Here is a 15,683-nt window from a genome sequence, read left to right as displayed (position 1 = left end):
ACATGGTCTTGTATATATGTATAATCAGTTTAAATAAAACTTTCTTAAACTTTGCATGTGATTTGACTATTTTTTATTGCGACAAAAGTAAAGGTAGCTCAAGGTGTCTTTAGCGCCCCCTCGAGGTTTTTCTGTATCCGCCATTGTTAATAATCGTATACGTTTAAGTTGACTGGTATCTCCAACTATAGGTGTCAAGAGTAACAAGCCATTAATGCATATTTCCCCTTGAGCAGCAGGTCAGGTCCAGAAGTGTAGAGGCGTGGCCGCAAAAGGGGCAATCTATACTAACAGGCATAGCCCACTTGGTGGTGCAGTTACACTGTGCAGAAAACATCAGGTCGGAAAGTTTGTGACATGCTTGTAGGTAGACTGTTTGGTGCAGAGAAAACACAACCAGCACACTGAGGTGTGTTCATGCTATGGTACTACACATAAAAATATCTGTGCCGCGTATATAAATGACGTTGGAGTTAATGTCGGAAGTTGCATAAGGTTTTTCGCAGATGGTGCTGTTGTACACAGAGGAGTCGCAACGCTAGAAAATTGTAGCGCAATACAGGATGACCTGCGACGATCATCGTTTGGTGCAGGAAGTGTCAATTTTCCTTCAATACAAACAAATGAAACGTATTGCGAATGCATAGAAATGCCATTTATTGCATGATTACAGGACTGCAGAACAATCAGTGGAAGCAATTACTTTCATAAAATATTTAGGAGTATCTGTACAGGGCATCTGAAATGGAACGACCACATAAAATCAATCACGAGTAAGGTAGGTGATCAATCTTCCGGGCTTTAGGTTCTTCGCACATATCTCACACTTGTCCGGTCCGGTCTCACAACGTGCCAGCCGTAGACAAGAAATAAACGTCACCAAATTGCATGTCAAATCACGAAGTAATGTACAAGCGCCATACCAGTGATGAATAGTAAGTTACGTATTACATGCTCGGGTCAAATATATCTTGATAAATTACGCTCGTGTTGTATGGGCTCATATTCTTTTATTGTATGAAACAAAGTGCCTTAATATTTAGTTCCACATTTCCTTATCAACCATATGGAAAAATATTTACTCATCACCAATGTTGTTTCGTCACGTATGGTCTTTTGTTATGTGCAGTACCATAGTGTAAGTATGTTTCTTAACATGTCAGCCATACTTTATGATATCTCTTGTACGTAGCTCATGACGACATCGACTGCATACAAAAACTTAAAGATCGATGAACAAATAAATCAAAAATAGATTTTATTGCACAAATAGCGAAATCAAACTATGTAGTAACAATTCTCTGTGAACGTTACGTAACATTTCATATTATTAAGCGTTTTAAATATATATCGCAAAAAGCTTTTGGCACATCCCATGTAGCGGTATCGGTCTGAGTTTGGGAAAGGTTTTCGAAAATTGTGCAACAAGTACTACTTTTTTAATACCGTGTACTACGGAACACGATACAATCGAGTTAATCTTGGCAGGAAAAAAATCGATTATCTGCAAGTGAATAGTTTCTCGCGATTTAGATCGATTCAGAAATTACTCCTATTACTGCTACCTCCGACTCCTGAAAAAAATCGCCTTTAACAAATGTTTACATGACAACAGGGTATGTCTATTTACAGTTTCTTTGCTCTCACGAGAACAATCGAGTTTATTAGGGTGATCCAATAAAAGCAATCGTAAACGACACGAAACAGGTTTAAAGTCCAAGACCAACTGATACTATCCTGCAGATTCGATACTACACTGAAAGATTTCTCACGATAGCCTCAGATTTTTGCAGACCTGTTACTGTATAGTAAGTACCCGATTTGATGACTCCATAGCTGTACTACTCATCAGTTATTCCTCAGTCCGTTTCGACCTTAACGAAAATATTATTCATATTCATGGCCTGCTCGAGATTTCAAGGGATTCTTGCTAAACTGATTTTTTAAAGAATTTAATGTGAAATTCTTTTGAGGACAAGTTACTATATAGCAGCACTATAATTATAGCAATGCCGTTAACACAAAAATGTGCGTGTAACTCACCGCCGATTCTCACTAACTCTTCGTGTCCATAGCCAAATGGCAGAAATGTACTTCCTTTTGCTTTGTGTCTTAAGATCACTGGGTAGTATTGACTGATGATTTACACTGAACTAGTGCACTATTCCTATTTAATCGCATCTTAAAGTTATTAGTTTCTTATAGCCAAAGTGCAATTCTGTGAATAAAGAACATAAAAAAAAGGAAATTTCAAGAGTTCAAATGATGAAAAACCATCAAGTTGTAAGGCATTCTCGCAAGGAATTCGTGTTAACAGAAAAATATGATTGTGTGTCATGCGCTCCCGGTGATCAGATTCCAGTAATTTTCAGAGGATAGCCGGTATAGTGGTTCGGAAGTTTTTCCTCGTTTCCCGCAGATTTTGAATCTAAGCCTCTGACATGCAGTCAGTTATTCAACTATACAAAGAATACAATCTGTGAAAAAAAGTGACATCTGAATGCCCAAGAACGTAAAGCACATTTATTACATCGATTCTCGCCATCATTTGATGAGCCACCTGATGAATGTTACTGAAACTAACATTTCTTAAAAAAACAAGGTAATTTTGGAGATGAAACAATGGAAACATGCTTCGACGGACAAGAGTTTCATACAGGTACTCACTTTGTTGTTGGATGCTATTTCTTGATTCTATCGCCACACGAAACCTAGTAACTTCACTAGTGGACTAGGCTCTGACAACACAGCCGAAACTGAGAATACGATCACGTTCACGTATGTCCGCCTTAAGCGAAGTGCGCGCCACGAATGTGGGGGCGTGGAAGCTTGAATTGCCGCAACCGGTAACAGTATTTGCTACAGTAGGCAAAGATGTTATTAGGTACGCTTTAAACTCTTTGGCAAAGTCAACGTTTGATCAAATGCCGTTTTATTACATTTTTCCTACAAACAGCTGAAATGTAATAAATATGACATTAAATTATAGAATCAGTTTTCTGGTTAGAAGTTTCAACTTTCTGTAACCATTTTGTTTCTCCCTATGAAGTTCTCTCTCTGTATTTACTTCTCTTAGCTGTGATTTCCACACGCTTTTTCCTTATTTAAAATAATTTTTCGTAGCCGGGTGGTTCTTTGCTATTTTTCGGCAGCTGAAATACTGAATTACTTATTTGCTTCAACGTTCAACGTACTTCTAACATAGACGTTGTCATTTGTTAGTGCATTTTTATCTTTGCCTATCGGTTTGCAGAAAGTAATATTTTTATTTGTTTACGCCTTATGGCGAGGTATAGGAGGTGAAGGAAAATTATTTGCGACGTTCATTATCACGTTACAATGGTGTGGGGCTTAATAAAGTAAGTGGGAAGTGTAAGTGTATACCCCAAAGGTTTCGCTTCAGTTCTTCCAATAAGTGATAATAGAGTTCATTTTCATAATTTTAATATAACAGGGTGAATGGAAAGCGCGAAATGTCATTTTTAGAATTTCTCTGTAGGATTAGTGATATACGTTAATTCCAAATAAGTAATGGATAATTACTGTAAAGAAGATTGTTAAAGTTTCGTTCAAAAGCGTTGCATACCGACTATTGGTTGATATTTCCATGTTTTGCCATACTCATTTTAAGGTTCGGCTTAAAAGCTGGTGTTGCTGGCGGTGCTGTTTATTACACGGTAGAACAAGGCGTATGGAATGACAGCAACCGCACGACCGAACTTCATCGTAGAATACAAGAAAATATGAGACCATTAATACAACAGATTCCAATAGATATGAAGGTAAGGGTTACAGGCTACCTTTATTGCGATTCTGTGTTACGTAAATGTCATTTGTAATAGCATAATAATAAAGATAGGCCTTCAGATCCCGTTTTTCCAGTGTAGTATGAGAGTTTGCCTTTAAGGCACACACAAACACATATTGATTAAATAGAACATTAAATTATGGAAAGAAGATACGTAGCAACAAGCCAATAAACCTAATATTCCGTTGATCAGTGGAACTGGAACCCATTGCTACCCAGTATGATCACAGATGGGTCACTGTATTTTCAGAAGCTCTCTCTTAAAACCACGTAGAAATAAACTTTGTTTACATGTTACAACACACTGTGGAAATTGTTACAGACAGTTGTTGCCCTGCAAAGTAATCCACGACTTTTGTATTATAGAATGTATTTACGTTATAATGAAATGAAATTCCTGTGAACTAGGAGACCCTTCTCCCCTGTACTACTGTGAAGTTGTTTCTGTGTTTTTTCACTTACACATCCGAGTAAATTTCTTTATTTCTGAATTAAAAATGCAGAATTTCAAGTCGGAATAACATTTAGTGATTTCAAAGTAGCTCAGCTGTAATCTACCCTTTCCAGGAAAAGTGACACAGTCAACAAGTTAACGTCTTTTTGTTGAAATTCTACTTAACAAATGAGCTACGGTTACATGAAACAACTCCAGGTTCTTCAGTTTGATTACAATTTGGCATGTAAATTGGAATATTTATTTTCAATAACATGTTGATATTTTATATGATCAAGCTGTAACTGAAATTTATTAAATTCATAAAATTTTCACTAGAAGCTTCAATACATCATATATACATCCATTCTTTTAACCTAAGTCATTGTACAGAAAGCTATAGTACTCTGACAGGTATGACAGTCAAGTTATGTAACTTCGGATGCTACATGCTCACTCTGAATTCCCTATTGCTACAGAATGTTTTGAGGATTGTTTTGTTTCAGTTATCGTGTGGATATAGTTATACCATTTCTGATGGACAACACAAGTATTTAACACATCTTAATGACCATGTGGATTTTGTAACATACAGTCATTAATTTTCATTACAGATCCCAGAATTGCCTAAAAGTGGAGAGCTGTCTCATGATGCGCAATATCTGTGGAATTCCGGAGTGAAGGCAACATTTAGTTTCCTGGGTGACCTGCCCTCACTGTTGACAGGCTGGAGCATACAAGGATACCATGTGCTCAGAGAACAGTTGTCCAGCAGCCAGCAGACCAATCAGCAGGCACATAGCACTGACAAGAAAGAGTGATATTTCTAATTTTCGTCTTGTAAATAGTCAAAGTGTAAAATAAACTGTTGTCACATTCAGATGGAAGCCTCCTAAATTAAAAAATCCTTTATTACAAATTAAATAGAAAGTTTATGGAAATTTGTCTTTGAATATGTGAATAGTGGTCCAAACTTTCATATGAAGCAGGAGTGAAAAAAAGCAAGGGAATGAAAAACATTGTGTCATAGTGTTACGAATGATTGAGGAGAGAATGCTGTGCTTAGTAATTCACAAATTATGTAGGAAGAGTTGGCATATATAAATTATCTGCCATAAAGTTATCTGTAGCCTGGGGTGAAAGCAGAGAGAAAATAATAAACCACTATCTTTGGACAGCCTGATGTTCCTTAACTTTCTGCACAAATTGTCGTCATGGATTTAACCAAACCTGATAATGAAGGCTATTATTGTTATTGGAATCTGATGTTTCAAATTAAGCGAGATTGTTTTACCCAACGACTACTGTATGTTGCAAAAGACTTCAGAACCTTGTTCATGTTGAGTTTGATAAATGGAAAAAATATGTGATAAGATTTTATACTCACATCATTTCTTGGCAGACCTAATTGTAAAGTATATGTAAGAGGTCATGGCATTTCAGATCATTACTGTGAGATGATAAAGCTGAAGACAAGTTCAGTAAAACCGCAAGATTTTCGTACTCTTTTAGAGCATCGGCAAATCAGACGGGGGTGAAGTGTATATGAAAAGCCTTGTAGACACGAAGTTCTGTAAATTTTGTACATCACTTAAATTAATTTTTGTGGCGACATTTCCATACCTACTGCAGCAGCTAAGGAAGATAGATTGACAACTGTGGGTATTAGAAAGCCTTCACAGACCCTTAAATTTTTCAGTTCTATGCAGCAGAAGTGTTGCACTAATCCACAGTTATGTGAGTACTATCACAGATATAAAGAAAATTATAAGAATCAGTAACTGGAAAAACAACACAAGCCCACTTTTTGGCAAAACTGAGTTATATGCAGGGGAGTCTTCGTGAAACATAGATGCAGCTTCAGTACAAAAAATCACACGTGCTCTATACATATTAATGCTTTTACAAGCATACCGTTTTTTTGTGTTCTTTGCAATAACAACGTGGGTCCCGGACTAGTGTTATTATTGGAAAGAATGGTAGAAATGACAACAGTCTGGAGTTTGTGGGATGACCGCAATTTCTGTCAGAAGGCATATATATTTGTGTATTAATATTTCAGCTGTACGATACTGTGTTCCAAAAGGATTTCTTAACATATGCTGATAGACATTTTCAGAAAATTTCATGAGTTTGAAAGTAAGAACACACAACATAGATGTCTTGCAGGGCATGATGCGCGAAAGACCCGGGAAAAGCAATCGCCAGCCTAAGCCAAGAGCATGTAATTCGCAATTTCACATATTGACTAGACGTGCTGGGTGGGAGGTGTGCAAATAGGTATTTTCCAACCTGCAGACAGACATAATTTTGCAGCCTTTTTGACGTTACAAATGAAACTGTAATGAATTTGTAACTGTGAAAAAGTAATGTTCAACCATATAACAGGAGATGATATGCTACTTAAAGTAATCCAACACACCAGGTGGGCCTATCGATAATTGAGAAGCATATTAAAACATTCTCATAGAGGATCTTGCATTATCCTAGTGAATAAGCATATTTTTTAGATGCAGAGTTGTCTGTAAAAACTGTATATGAACTGTTCCCTAAGTTACATCTGCATATGAAAGAGTCATGTGGAGTGGATTTAAGGGTTTTCAATGAACATTTTAATTTATGCATTTGGTGGCTGTAAACGGATATTTCAATGGTAGGCAATGAAAACTTTATTGCTCAATTTTGTTAAATTTTATGGGAGAAGCAAAAATGGGTTCAGAGTAACCATGTACATAAAATGAGTAAAAAATTGTATTTAAAGATGGATGCAGCAAAGTGTGCAGAAAATGAGCATGCGGAGAGATTGTTTTGATTACATGCAAAATCTTAAAGATTCTTAAGCTCCATTACAGAAAGCATTTTATTTCCTGCAGTTTGATGCCAGCACATTCTGTATTACAGACCTAAGAAGCGCCCGCATCTCGTGGTCGTGCGGTAGCGTTCTCGCTTCCCACGCCCGGGTTCCCGGGTTTGATTCCCGGCGGGGTCAGGGATTTTCTCTGCCTCGTGATGGCTGGGTGTTGTGTGCTGTCCTTAGGTTAGTTAGGTTTAATTAGTTCTAAGTTCTAGGCGACTGATGACCTCAGCAGTTGAGTCGCATAGTGCTCAGAGCCACCCAGACCTAAGAAGCAACAGATCCAAGCTATATCTGTGCCACAAACATACTGCCCACAAAGGGTGTTTGCATGAATGAGAGAGAGAGAGAGAGAGAGAGAGAGAGAGAGAGAGAGAGAGAGTGTGTGTGTGTGTGTGTGTGTGTGTGTGTGTGTTTTGTCTACTTTATAAGAAGGCCTTTTGGCCAAACACTCAATTGTTTAACAGTCAGTGACTCAATATCTTCCGTTTATGCTGAGTAGCAATCAATCCTATTCATAATAATGTCATTATTCCATCCTGGATTTTCCATTGTTTGATCTGATAAATAAAAATGAAATATGCTATTCTGAAATGAGTGTGTGAGCCACATGTCACAAATGCACCATTCCTGGAATAACATTAGATACCACCCTTCCCACTAACATTAAAACCAGGTGGTGAGCTAGTAACTTAGTTTGTATTTGTTGAGAACATGTTTGTCAATCTTAATCTCAGCCCATGACAGATTAGCATAACTTGCTTTTTAATATGATAAATATTACTAACACTTCCCTAACCAATGTCTGTTGTACCCTGGTGCAGGAATGCAATTAATAATGCTGGAGAACATTAGGCGATAAATGTAGTGGACAAGGATGTAGAGAATGTAACATGGACATTTGGATAGTTCCGTGGAGAGTGCATGGATGGTCAGAGCGACTACTTGCAATAAACAGGAAACCACAGTTCGAGTCTCAATCTGGCACAAAATTACACATCATTAATAGATAGTTCATCTATACCTAAGATAGTAGGTCTGTAACAACTACAGCTTGTGTCAAAGAATTCACAGTCAGCAAATATATTTCCAATTATTTTGTGCAGTAGTTGGTCATCAAACAAAGTCTGTTCTTTCTTGGCAGACCTAATTGTAAAGTATATGTAAGAGGTCATGGCATTTCAGATCATTACTGTGAGATGATAAAGCTGAAGACAAGTTCAGTAAAACCGCAAGATTTTCGTACTCTTTTAGAGCATCGGCAAATCAGACGGGGGTGAAGTGTATATGAAAAGCCTTGTAGCCACGAAGTTCTGTAAATTTTGTACATCACTTAAATTAATTTTTGTGGTGACATTTCCATACCTACTGCAGCAGCTAAGGAAGATAGATTGACAACTGTGGGTATTAGAAAGCCTTCACAGACCCTTAAATTTTTCAGTTCTATGCAGCAGAAGTGTTGCACTAATCCACAGTTATGTGGATCGACCACTTGCAATAAACAGGAAACCACAGTTCGAGTCTCAATCTGGCACAAAATTACACATCATTAATAGATAGTTCATCTATACCTAAGATAGTAGGTCTGTAACAACTACAGCTTGTGTCAAAGAATTCACAGTCAGCAAATATATTTCCAATTATTTTGTGCAGTAGTTGGTCATCAAACAAAGTCTGTTCTTTCAGACATGCAAGTGAAGTTTGGTATAACATTGGAACTCCTCTAATATCTTATGGTGAGTATGTATATAATTATAGTTAAAGCAGCATAAGACGACTCCGACAGCTCGCAGTGATGTTGCCAACTTCCAACTGCAAAGTGCTATTGGCTTCAGGCAAAACAGTAGTTGGCAACATAGCTGGACAACACTGAGGCATTGCCACAGACACGTTTCCAAAATCATGCTACATTATTGGTAGAGGTAGGCCTGAGAAGCTCCTGCACTCAGCCTGCTGGGACTGTCAGGGATCAACTTATGCCAACAAATATAGGTAAGGTAAATAAAATAAGTCGTTGCAGACAGAGTAAATGTCACCATATCTTGTGTGTGTTCCACAGGACATGAAGTATATATACCACACAGTACATCTATCACATAATAGTAAGCACGCACTCCAGCCATCTCCTTGTTAACATTTAACAACATTGTTGTGGTCTTCCGTCCAAACTAGTTTGATGCTCCACTCCAGTCTGTTCCGCCCAAGCCTCTTCTTCCCTGCATAACTTCTCTCTCTCTCTCACCCCCCCCCCCCCCCGGTTGCCCTCCCATTACCAAATCCCTAATGCCTCAAAATCTATCCTATCAACCAATCACCCCCTCTCCGCCTAATTCCAATTCAGTACCTCTTCATTAGTTATTCGAGTACCCATCTAAATTTTCAGTATTCTTCTGTAGCACATCTTGCCTCAACTGTGTTGTCCCCTCTTCTCTTCATTTTAAGGCTACCCTCTGTATGATTACTTTTAGAGAATACTTCCTAACACTTAAGTTTATATTAAATGTTAAGATCTGTCAGAAATGCTTTTCTTGCTAATATCAGTGTACAATCTATATTCTCTCTACTCCAGCCATCATGTTATTTTTGCTGCTCAAACCAGAAGATTCATAGACTACTTTAATTGTGCCATTACCCTGTCATAGCATGATTTAATTCAGCTACATGCATTACCCACCTTTATTTTTAGTGACATTCATCTTATGACCCCTTTCCATGACAACCCATTCTGTTCAGCTGCTCTTGCAATTCCTTTGCCATCTCTGACACAATTATGATGTTATCAGCCAACAATGTTTTTATTTCTTGCTCATTGAACTTTTGATTCCCTTTCAAAATTTCCCCTTTGTTTCCTTTACTGCCCGCTCAATGTAAAGTTTAAATAAGATCGGGGATGTGCTACAATTCTGTCATACTCCCTTCTCAACTACTGCTTTCGTTTTGTATTCTTCAGCTCTTTGCACCTGCAGCCTGGTTTCTGTAAAGGTTGTAGGTAACTCCTCACTCTTGTTTATCCGTACTGTCTTCAGAATTTCAGAGATACCCCCCCAAGATAATGAGTATTGCCTCACATTTCTTTGGAACCCAAATTGCTTTGCTAAGAGGTTGATTTCTACAAGTTATTCTGTTCTTTTGTAAATAATTTATGTCAGTACTTTGCAACCACGATTTACAAACACATCGACTGCTGTGTGGCCCCCACAGCAGAACCACACACATGCCATATGGCCACCACCAGCCACAGCAGTGTGTCTCGCATAACACTGTACGTTGCCCGACTATAAACCATCCATCACCAAGTGTGCAGCAGTCAACGTGTTGATCTGGTGGTTCACGAATATTCACATCTTTCAGCACTACTTTAAGACCTAAGTGCACGTAATTTGCATACGATTTAGAGTAGTTTCATCATGGCCAATTCTCCCAAGGACTTCAAGTATTTTGAGCAAATGTCATCTACTCCAAGGAACTGTTTCGACTTTCTCCTTCAGTGCTCTGTAAAATTCTTGCAGTGTATCTCCCATCTCATCTTCATTTACTTCCCTTTTTCTGTAAGATTATCGTCAACTTTGTTTTCTTCATATTAACTCTCTAGGTATTCATGTTCATTGAAGACACCAATTTTGAACTAAGTGAGGGTGTGCACATGTGAGAAAGTATCTCAACAGGTGTCAAAACTATCGTAAAATTCATATTTGAGAGTTCTAACATAACACATTTACTGCCACAAGGCTGCCGGCCACAGCAGAGCCTAATGGCGAAACGTACTTCACTCAGTCAGTCAGTCGGTCGCCGAAGTGGCGTCAACTCCAAAGACCTGCACCAGGCGAACGGTCTACCTGACGGGAGGCCCTAGCCACAATACATTAATATAACTTGTTAATAGGGTTTTCTCAGGACATGCATGTATTCATTTTTCTAGTCAGCCTTGTAATATGTCTTGACTTTACATGACCTCTCCTCTACTTTGTTTCAAATGGCCAATGAAGCTTCAGGGTCTTATTTCCTGGCAAGGTGGTCTGATTTCCACAGCAGACTAAGTAAGTGTACAGAATTTTACATATTGATGTCCCTAAGTCAGAGCACTCAGCTTAATACCAAATGCTTGTACACAAGAATTTTGTATTTGCAAACAAATTATGCCCATTGACAAAGTGGACTGATGTAAAACTTTTCCAAAATCAAACTCCCTACCCCTGCCCAGAAAACCATTTGTCACCTGGCACAAACTATTCATGCTGAACCACGTATAAAAACTGTCTTATAAAGACTTATTTACAATTCACTAAAGTGGGCACAAAACTTCACCAAACATCAAACTCATTTGTGACCTGCCTGTGTGGGGCAGTATTCAATGGCTCTAAGCATGGGGACTAATTCAGTTCATTCACTCCATTCTGACAATTTAAGCTACTTACCCCACAGACAATTATGTGCAAGGGGACAATGGAGTTCTTGATAATTGGTTTAAAGGGGGTGTACAGATTTTCAAAGGACCAGATTCATGATTTTTATTACCTCTTTAATCACATTCATGTCTTGAAAATGTGGGGTACAGGGACAAAAACAGTTCATGAACCTGAAAAGTGGTTGAAATGGAACTATGTATGACTTTATTATTTTTCATCACATCAGTTAAAATACAAACTGTTTTAACATAGTAATGCAGTGAAAACTTAGTTGTCCTTGAGACAATATATCAATTTTGAACATACAAAATTTATGTCAAGTTAAACTTCACAGTAAAAGATTCAGTGTAAAGTTTCTTAGCTAAAACTCGAAATTTCAACATCTAAAACTACTATCTTTTGCCTTTTCAATATTCACTTATTTTTGAGCTCTTATTTCTTGAACTGTTCTTTTGAGACTGACCACTTCATTTCCATGAAATTTCTTTAAGGCATCTAATCCTTTTGATTAAGCATTCTTCACAGATATTATTACTGATTGTGTAATGTTCGCATTTGGTTGTTTCTCACTATTAAGTAAACCCCCTAACAATTATATTGCATTGTACACACTTCTTTCTGCAACAGTTGTATCTTTTCCCAAGTTTTCAACTAAAACTTTAACTGAAAAGCCTTTTTCAACTGCAGCGTTTCCATGAGACATGCATAACAGCTTCTGCATGAACCTTGAAGTCATGGTTTGCACTTTCAGTTAATCACCATAAAGAAATTAAGTTTGTCCTTTTCAAGATTGAATTGTTTTTCAGAATATCCAAAAAACTTCTTTCACTACATCAGCTGTCAAAGGAGCAGATAATTAGTATCCCCCCCTCACGAATTCTTCCAACACAATTGCCACTTGAGAATTTCTCGAAATGGATCTCTCCGTAACTTTGAATGATAAACATGGGCCACCTCTGACTATCTTTCATTTCAAACAACTCTTCACAGAAAATTTTAGGTACACATTTTAAGGTTGATAAGAAATTGAAGTCTTCCATAAATGAATCTTCTAAGTGATGTTTAATTTTTTTCAATGTTTCTACTTTCAGCAGCATACCTTCAAATGCTCTCTTCATGACTTCAATATTTCTAACTTACATTATAAAATAAAAGTTGAGAAGAAACATGGAAAACTCTAGTGATATTTGAGAATGTTCCGCTCCTTGAAGGAAAATCCTTCATAAAGTAACATTCCCAACAATTATTATGAGCAGTTTTCAAAGCTGCATTCACTAAATTAAGTGAGGAAATGCTGCAATGAAACATTCGTGGTTATTTCTCTGTTGATTTGAAATGCATGCAAATCATGCAACATCTGTTGAAATTTGAGAATCGCTGAGCATAATTCCCCAGCAGTTGACAAAAAGTTAATTGGTTGATACTGATGCACTACATTTAGTCCTTTAATGCTGGGCACAAAGAGGAGTGTAAATTATTTTATTTGCTCTTTTTTATTGTAATGATTTGTAATTACAGACCATTCAGCTGTTTTCCAAAGTACACTTCACTGAATATAAACACACCTTTCTAACTAAATTTTTAGTGAAGATGACAGATTCGCCACTCAATATGTGACAGCGTAAGTCAGATGAAAGGAAGGGGGGGGGGGAGAGATATAAAACAAAAGCAAGAAGGGGAAAAAGGCTTCCATACAGAGACAGTCTACATACAAATACAGACCGACAGATGAAGCAGGAGAGCTGATACCACTTTATATATACATCATCACTCTTTCTAAAGATAAAATATTTCATAGACTCCAATATAATGCACGCAGGAGGGATTGGGTACGAGATTACATCCCTAAAGGAAGACTTAAAAAAAGAAAAATTATTTGAGCTTACAGCAAAATTTCACCTCCCTGTATGATGAGTGTGTTGTGTAGACAACCCCCCTGCAATGACACCCAAATCAGATTCCAAACAAGATCACATGGCCTCATGGAGAGGATGCCCAAAACATCAAGAAGTCCTTAGAAATTTACCAATGAAGAGCAAGGATGCAAAGCACAGTACAACAAAGGAACAACAGTCATAAGACCAGTTCAGAGAGAGGCCTCAACCAACTGAAACAAAAGCCCAGCAGCTGACATCAGATGCAAAAACAGGCTATTCCTCTGACCGAACCGTGGCACAGAACCGAACTAGGAACCAAAGGAAAACATCACAACATTATATAACCAATTATACAAGCATACTCAGCACCCTTCAAACAAAATTTGAAGTACACTACCTTCATAAAAAATAACATGAAAGTCTTTGTAGCATTGTAACAATGGAATACGGACTACAAACATTACAGCTCTTAACCAGTATTGAAAATAATAAACTTTAAGCCAAAATACAATAAATGATTAAAAACTTGACTGGGAGTGAAGAAGACCAACTTTCCAATTGCCAGAGGAGAAAGATCCAGTAATTGGGTCTAACTATTACGAACCCATTGCTGTCAAAGTGTTAATAAGATTAAAATTATTGTTAACCTCACACCCGGAAATAAAAGACATTAAGCCTTCATGTCAGGGAGAAATGAGAAGAAACAGCCAAGTCTTGTCTCATCTCTCATGAGATCAAAGAACCAAGTGGGGAATGCCAATATTGCAGTCAGTATTCACTATATTGAAATGTTGAGAGAATGGCACAACAAAAAAATTGCTATACATTTAAGTTTTCGGCAGAAAGGCCAGCTCAAGGAGAAAAAAACCACACACACACACACACACACACACACACACACACACACACACGAAAACAGAGAACAGACTGCGAGCAACTACGTCTGATGGGGAAAGCAATCTATGAATGATGAGGTTAAGGAGGAGGCTGGGTAGGCAGGGGGAAGGTCTAGTGCTGCTTATGGGAGCACAAAAGGATGGGGTGGGGACAAGGTAGGGCTGCTAAGTGCAGTCAGGAGGCTTTGGGGGATGGGGAGGGAAGGTAAAGAAGTAAAGGACCGGATAAAGACTGTCGGGTGCACCGGTTGAATAGAAGATTGTGTAATGCTGGAGTGAGAAAGGGGAAGGGGATAGGTATTGGCAAGGGCCGAGGTCAGGTCTGTTATGGGAACGTAAGGTACCACAAGGAGAGCTCCCACGTGTGGAGTTCAGAGAAGCTGGTGGTGATGCGCAGGATCCAGATGGCACCAGCTGTAAAGCAGTCATTGAAGTGTAGCATGTTGTGTTGGGAAGCATGTTCAGCAACTTGGTTTTCCAGAAGACAAAGCTTGTCAGTTAGCCCATGTAGAAAGCAGCACAGTGGCTGCAGCTTAGTTTGCAGATCACATGACTGCTTTCACATGTGGCCCAGCCTTTGATGGGATAGATTATAGCCGTGCCCGGAGTGGAGTAGGTGGTAGTGGGAGATGTACGAGACAAGTCTTGAATGTAAGTCTATTGCAGTGACAGGAGCCATGCGCAAGAGGGTTGGGACCAGGGTGGATTAGGAATGGACAAGGATATTGCGAAGGTTCAGTGGGTGGCGGAATAGCACTGTGCGAAGGAAAATGGGTATGATATTACTCATCTCAGGGCACGACAAGAGGTTGTCGAAACCTTGGCAGAGAATGTGATTCAGAGATATTAGGTGACTCTAGAGATAAGGCAAGGGAGATCTTTTTCTGTCTATGGTTGGAAGGTTATTTTCAGTCTGTGAAGGCCACAATTAGAGAGGGACTGCTCATCTCTACAGGTGCTTTGGCCATGAGTGGCTAGGCTGTATGGATGGGACTTTTCGGTATGGAATGGGTGCCAGCTGTTGAAGTGGTGGTTGTTAAGCTTGATATGGACAGAGGTAGCCATCTTTGAGTCAGAGGTCAAGATTGAGGAATATGGTTTGTTGCATTGAGCAGGACCAGGTGAAGTGAATGGGGGAGAAGGTATTTAAATTCTGCAGTAATGTGGTAGGGTGCCTTCAGTTCCGATCACAAAGATGTCATCAATTAACGATTTTAGTTTGTTTTTGCCTTTTTATGATTTTTCCCACATATTTTTTACTCGTTCCTAGACAGAACCCAAGCCTCCATACTGTTCCTGCATTGTTGCTAAGCTCATAGAATCTCCCCAAATGGTCCTTTCTTCAAATTACCCACTCCGGCTGCAACACCTCCTTCCACAGGGACCCATATCTGTTCAAATTCTACCAG

The 15,683-nt window shown here is 38.5% G+C and overlaps 1 protein-coding gene and 1 long non-coding RNA gene across 2 annotated transcripts in view; one reads left to right on the top strand and one right to left on the bottom strand.

Moving 5' to 3' along the window:
- Window positions 1-2,797, bottom strand: part of LOC124718962 — a 366,593-nt gene extending 363,796 nt beyond the window's left edge. Inside the window, exon 1 of the long non-coding RNA XR_007005953.1 lies at window positions 2,668-2,797. This is a non-coding gene — a long non-coding RNA (uncharacterized LOC124718962). The remainder of the gene's footprint in view (window positions 1-2,667) is intronic.
- A 401-nt stretch (window positions 2,798-3,198) lies between these two features.
- LOC124718948 (MICOS complex subunit MIC13 homolog QIL1) lies at window positions 3,199-5,182 on the top strand. Its single transcript, XM_047244614.1, has 3 exons — window positions 3,199-3,359; window positions 3,632-3,782; window positions 4,856-5,182. Exons 1-3 carry the CDS (start codon window positions 3,340-3,342, stop codon window positions 5,060-5,062), a joined length of 378 nt encoding a protein of 125 aa, XP_047100570.1. The 5' UTR covers window positions 3,199-3,339; the 3' UTR covers window positions 5,063-5,182.
- The last annotated feature ends 10,501 nt before the right edge of the window (window positions 5,183-15,683 follow it).

Source organism: Schistocerca piceifrons, chromosome 10 (assembly GCF_021461385.2).
Source record: "Schistocerca piceifrons isolate TAMUIC-IGC-003096 chromosome 10, iqSchPice1.1, whole genome shotgun sequence".
NCBI lineage: Eukaryota > Metazoa > Arthropoda > Insecta > Orthoptera > Acrididae > Schistocerca > Schistocerca piceifrons.
Note: the sequence above shows the minus strand (reverse complement) of the source record. Positions and strands in the feature narration are given on the sequence as shown.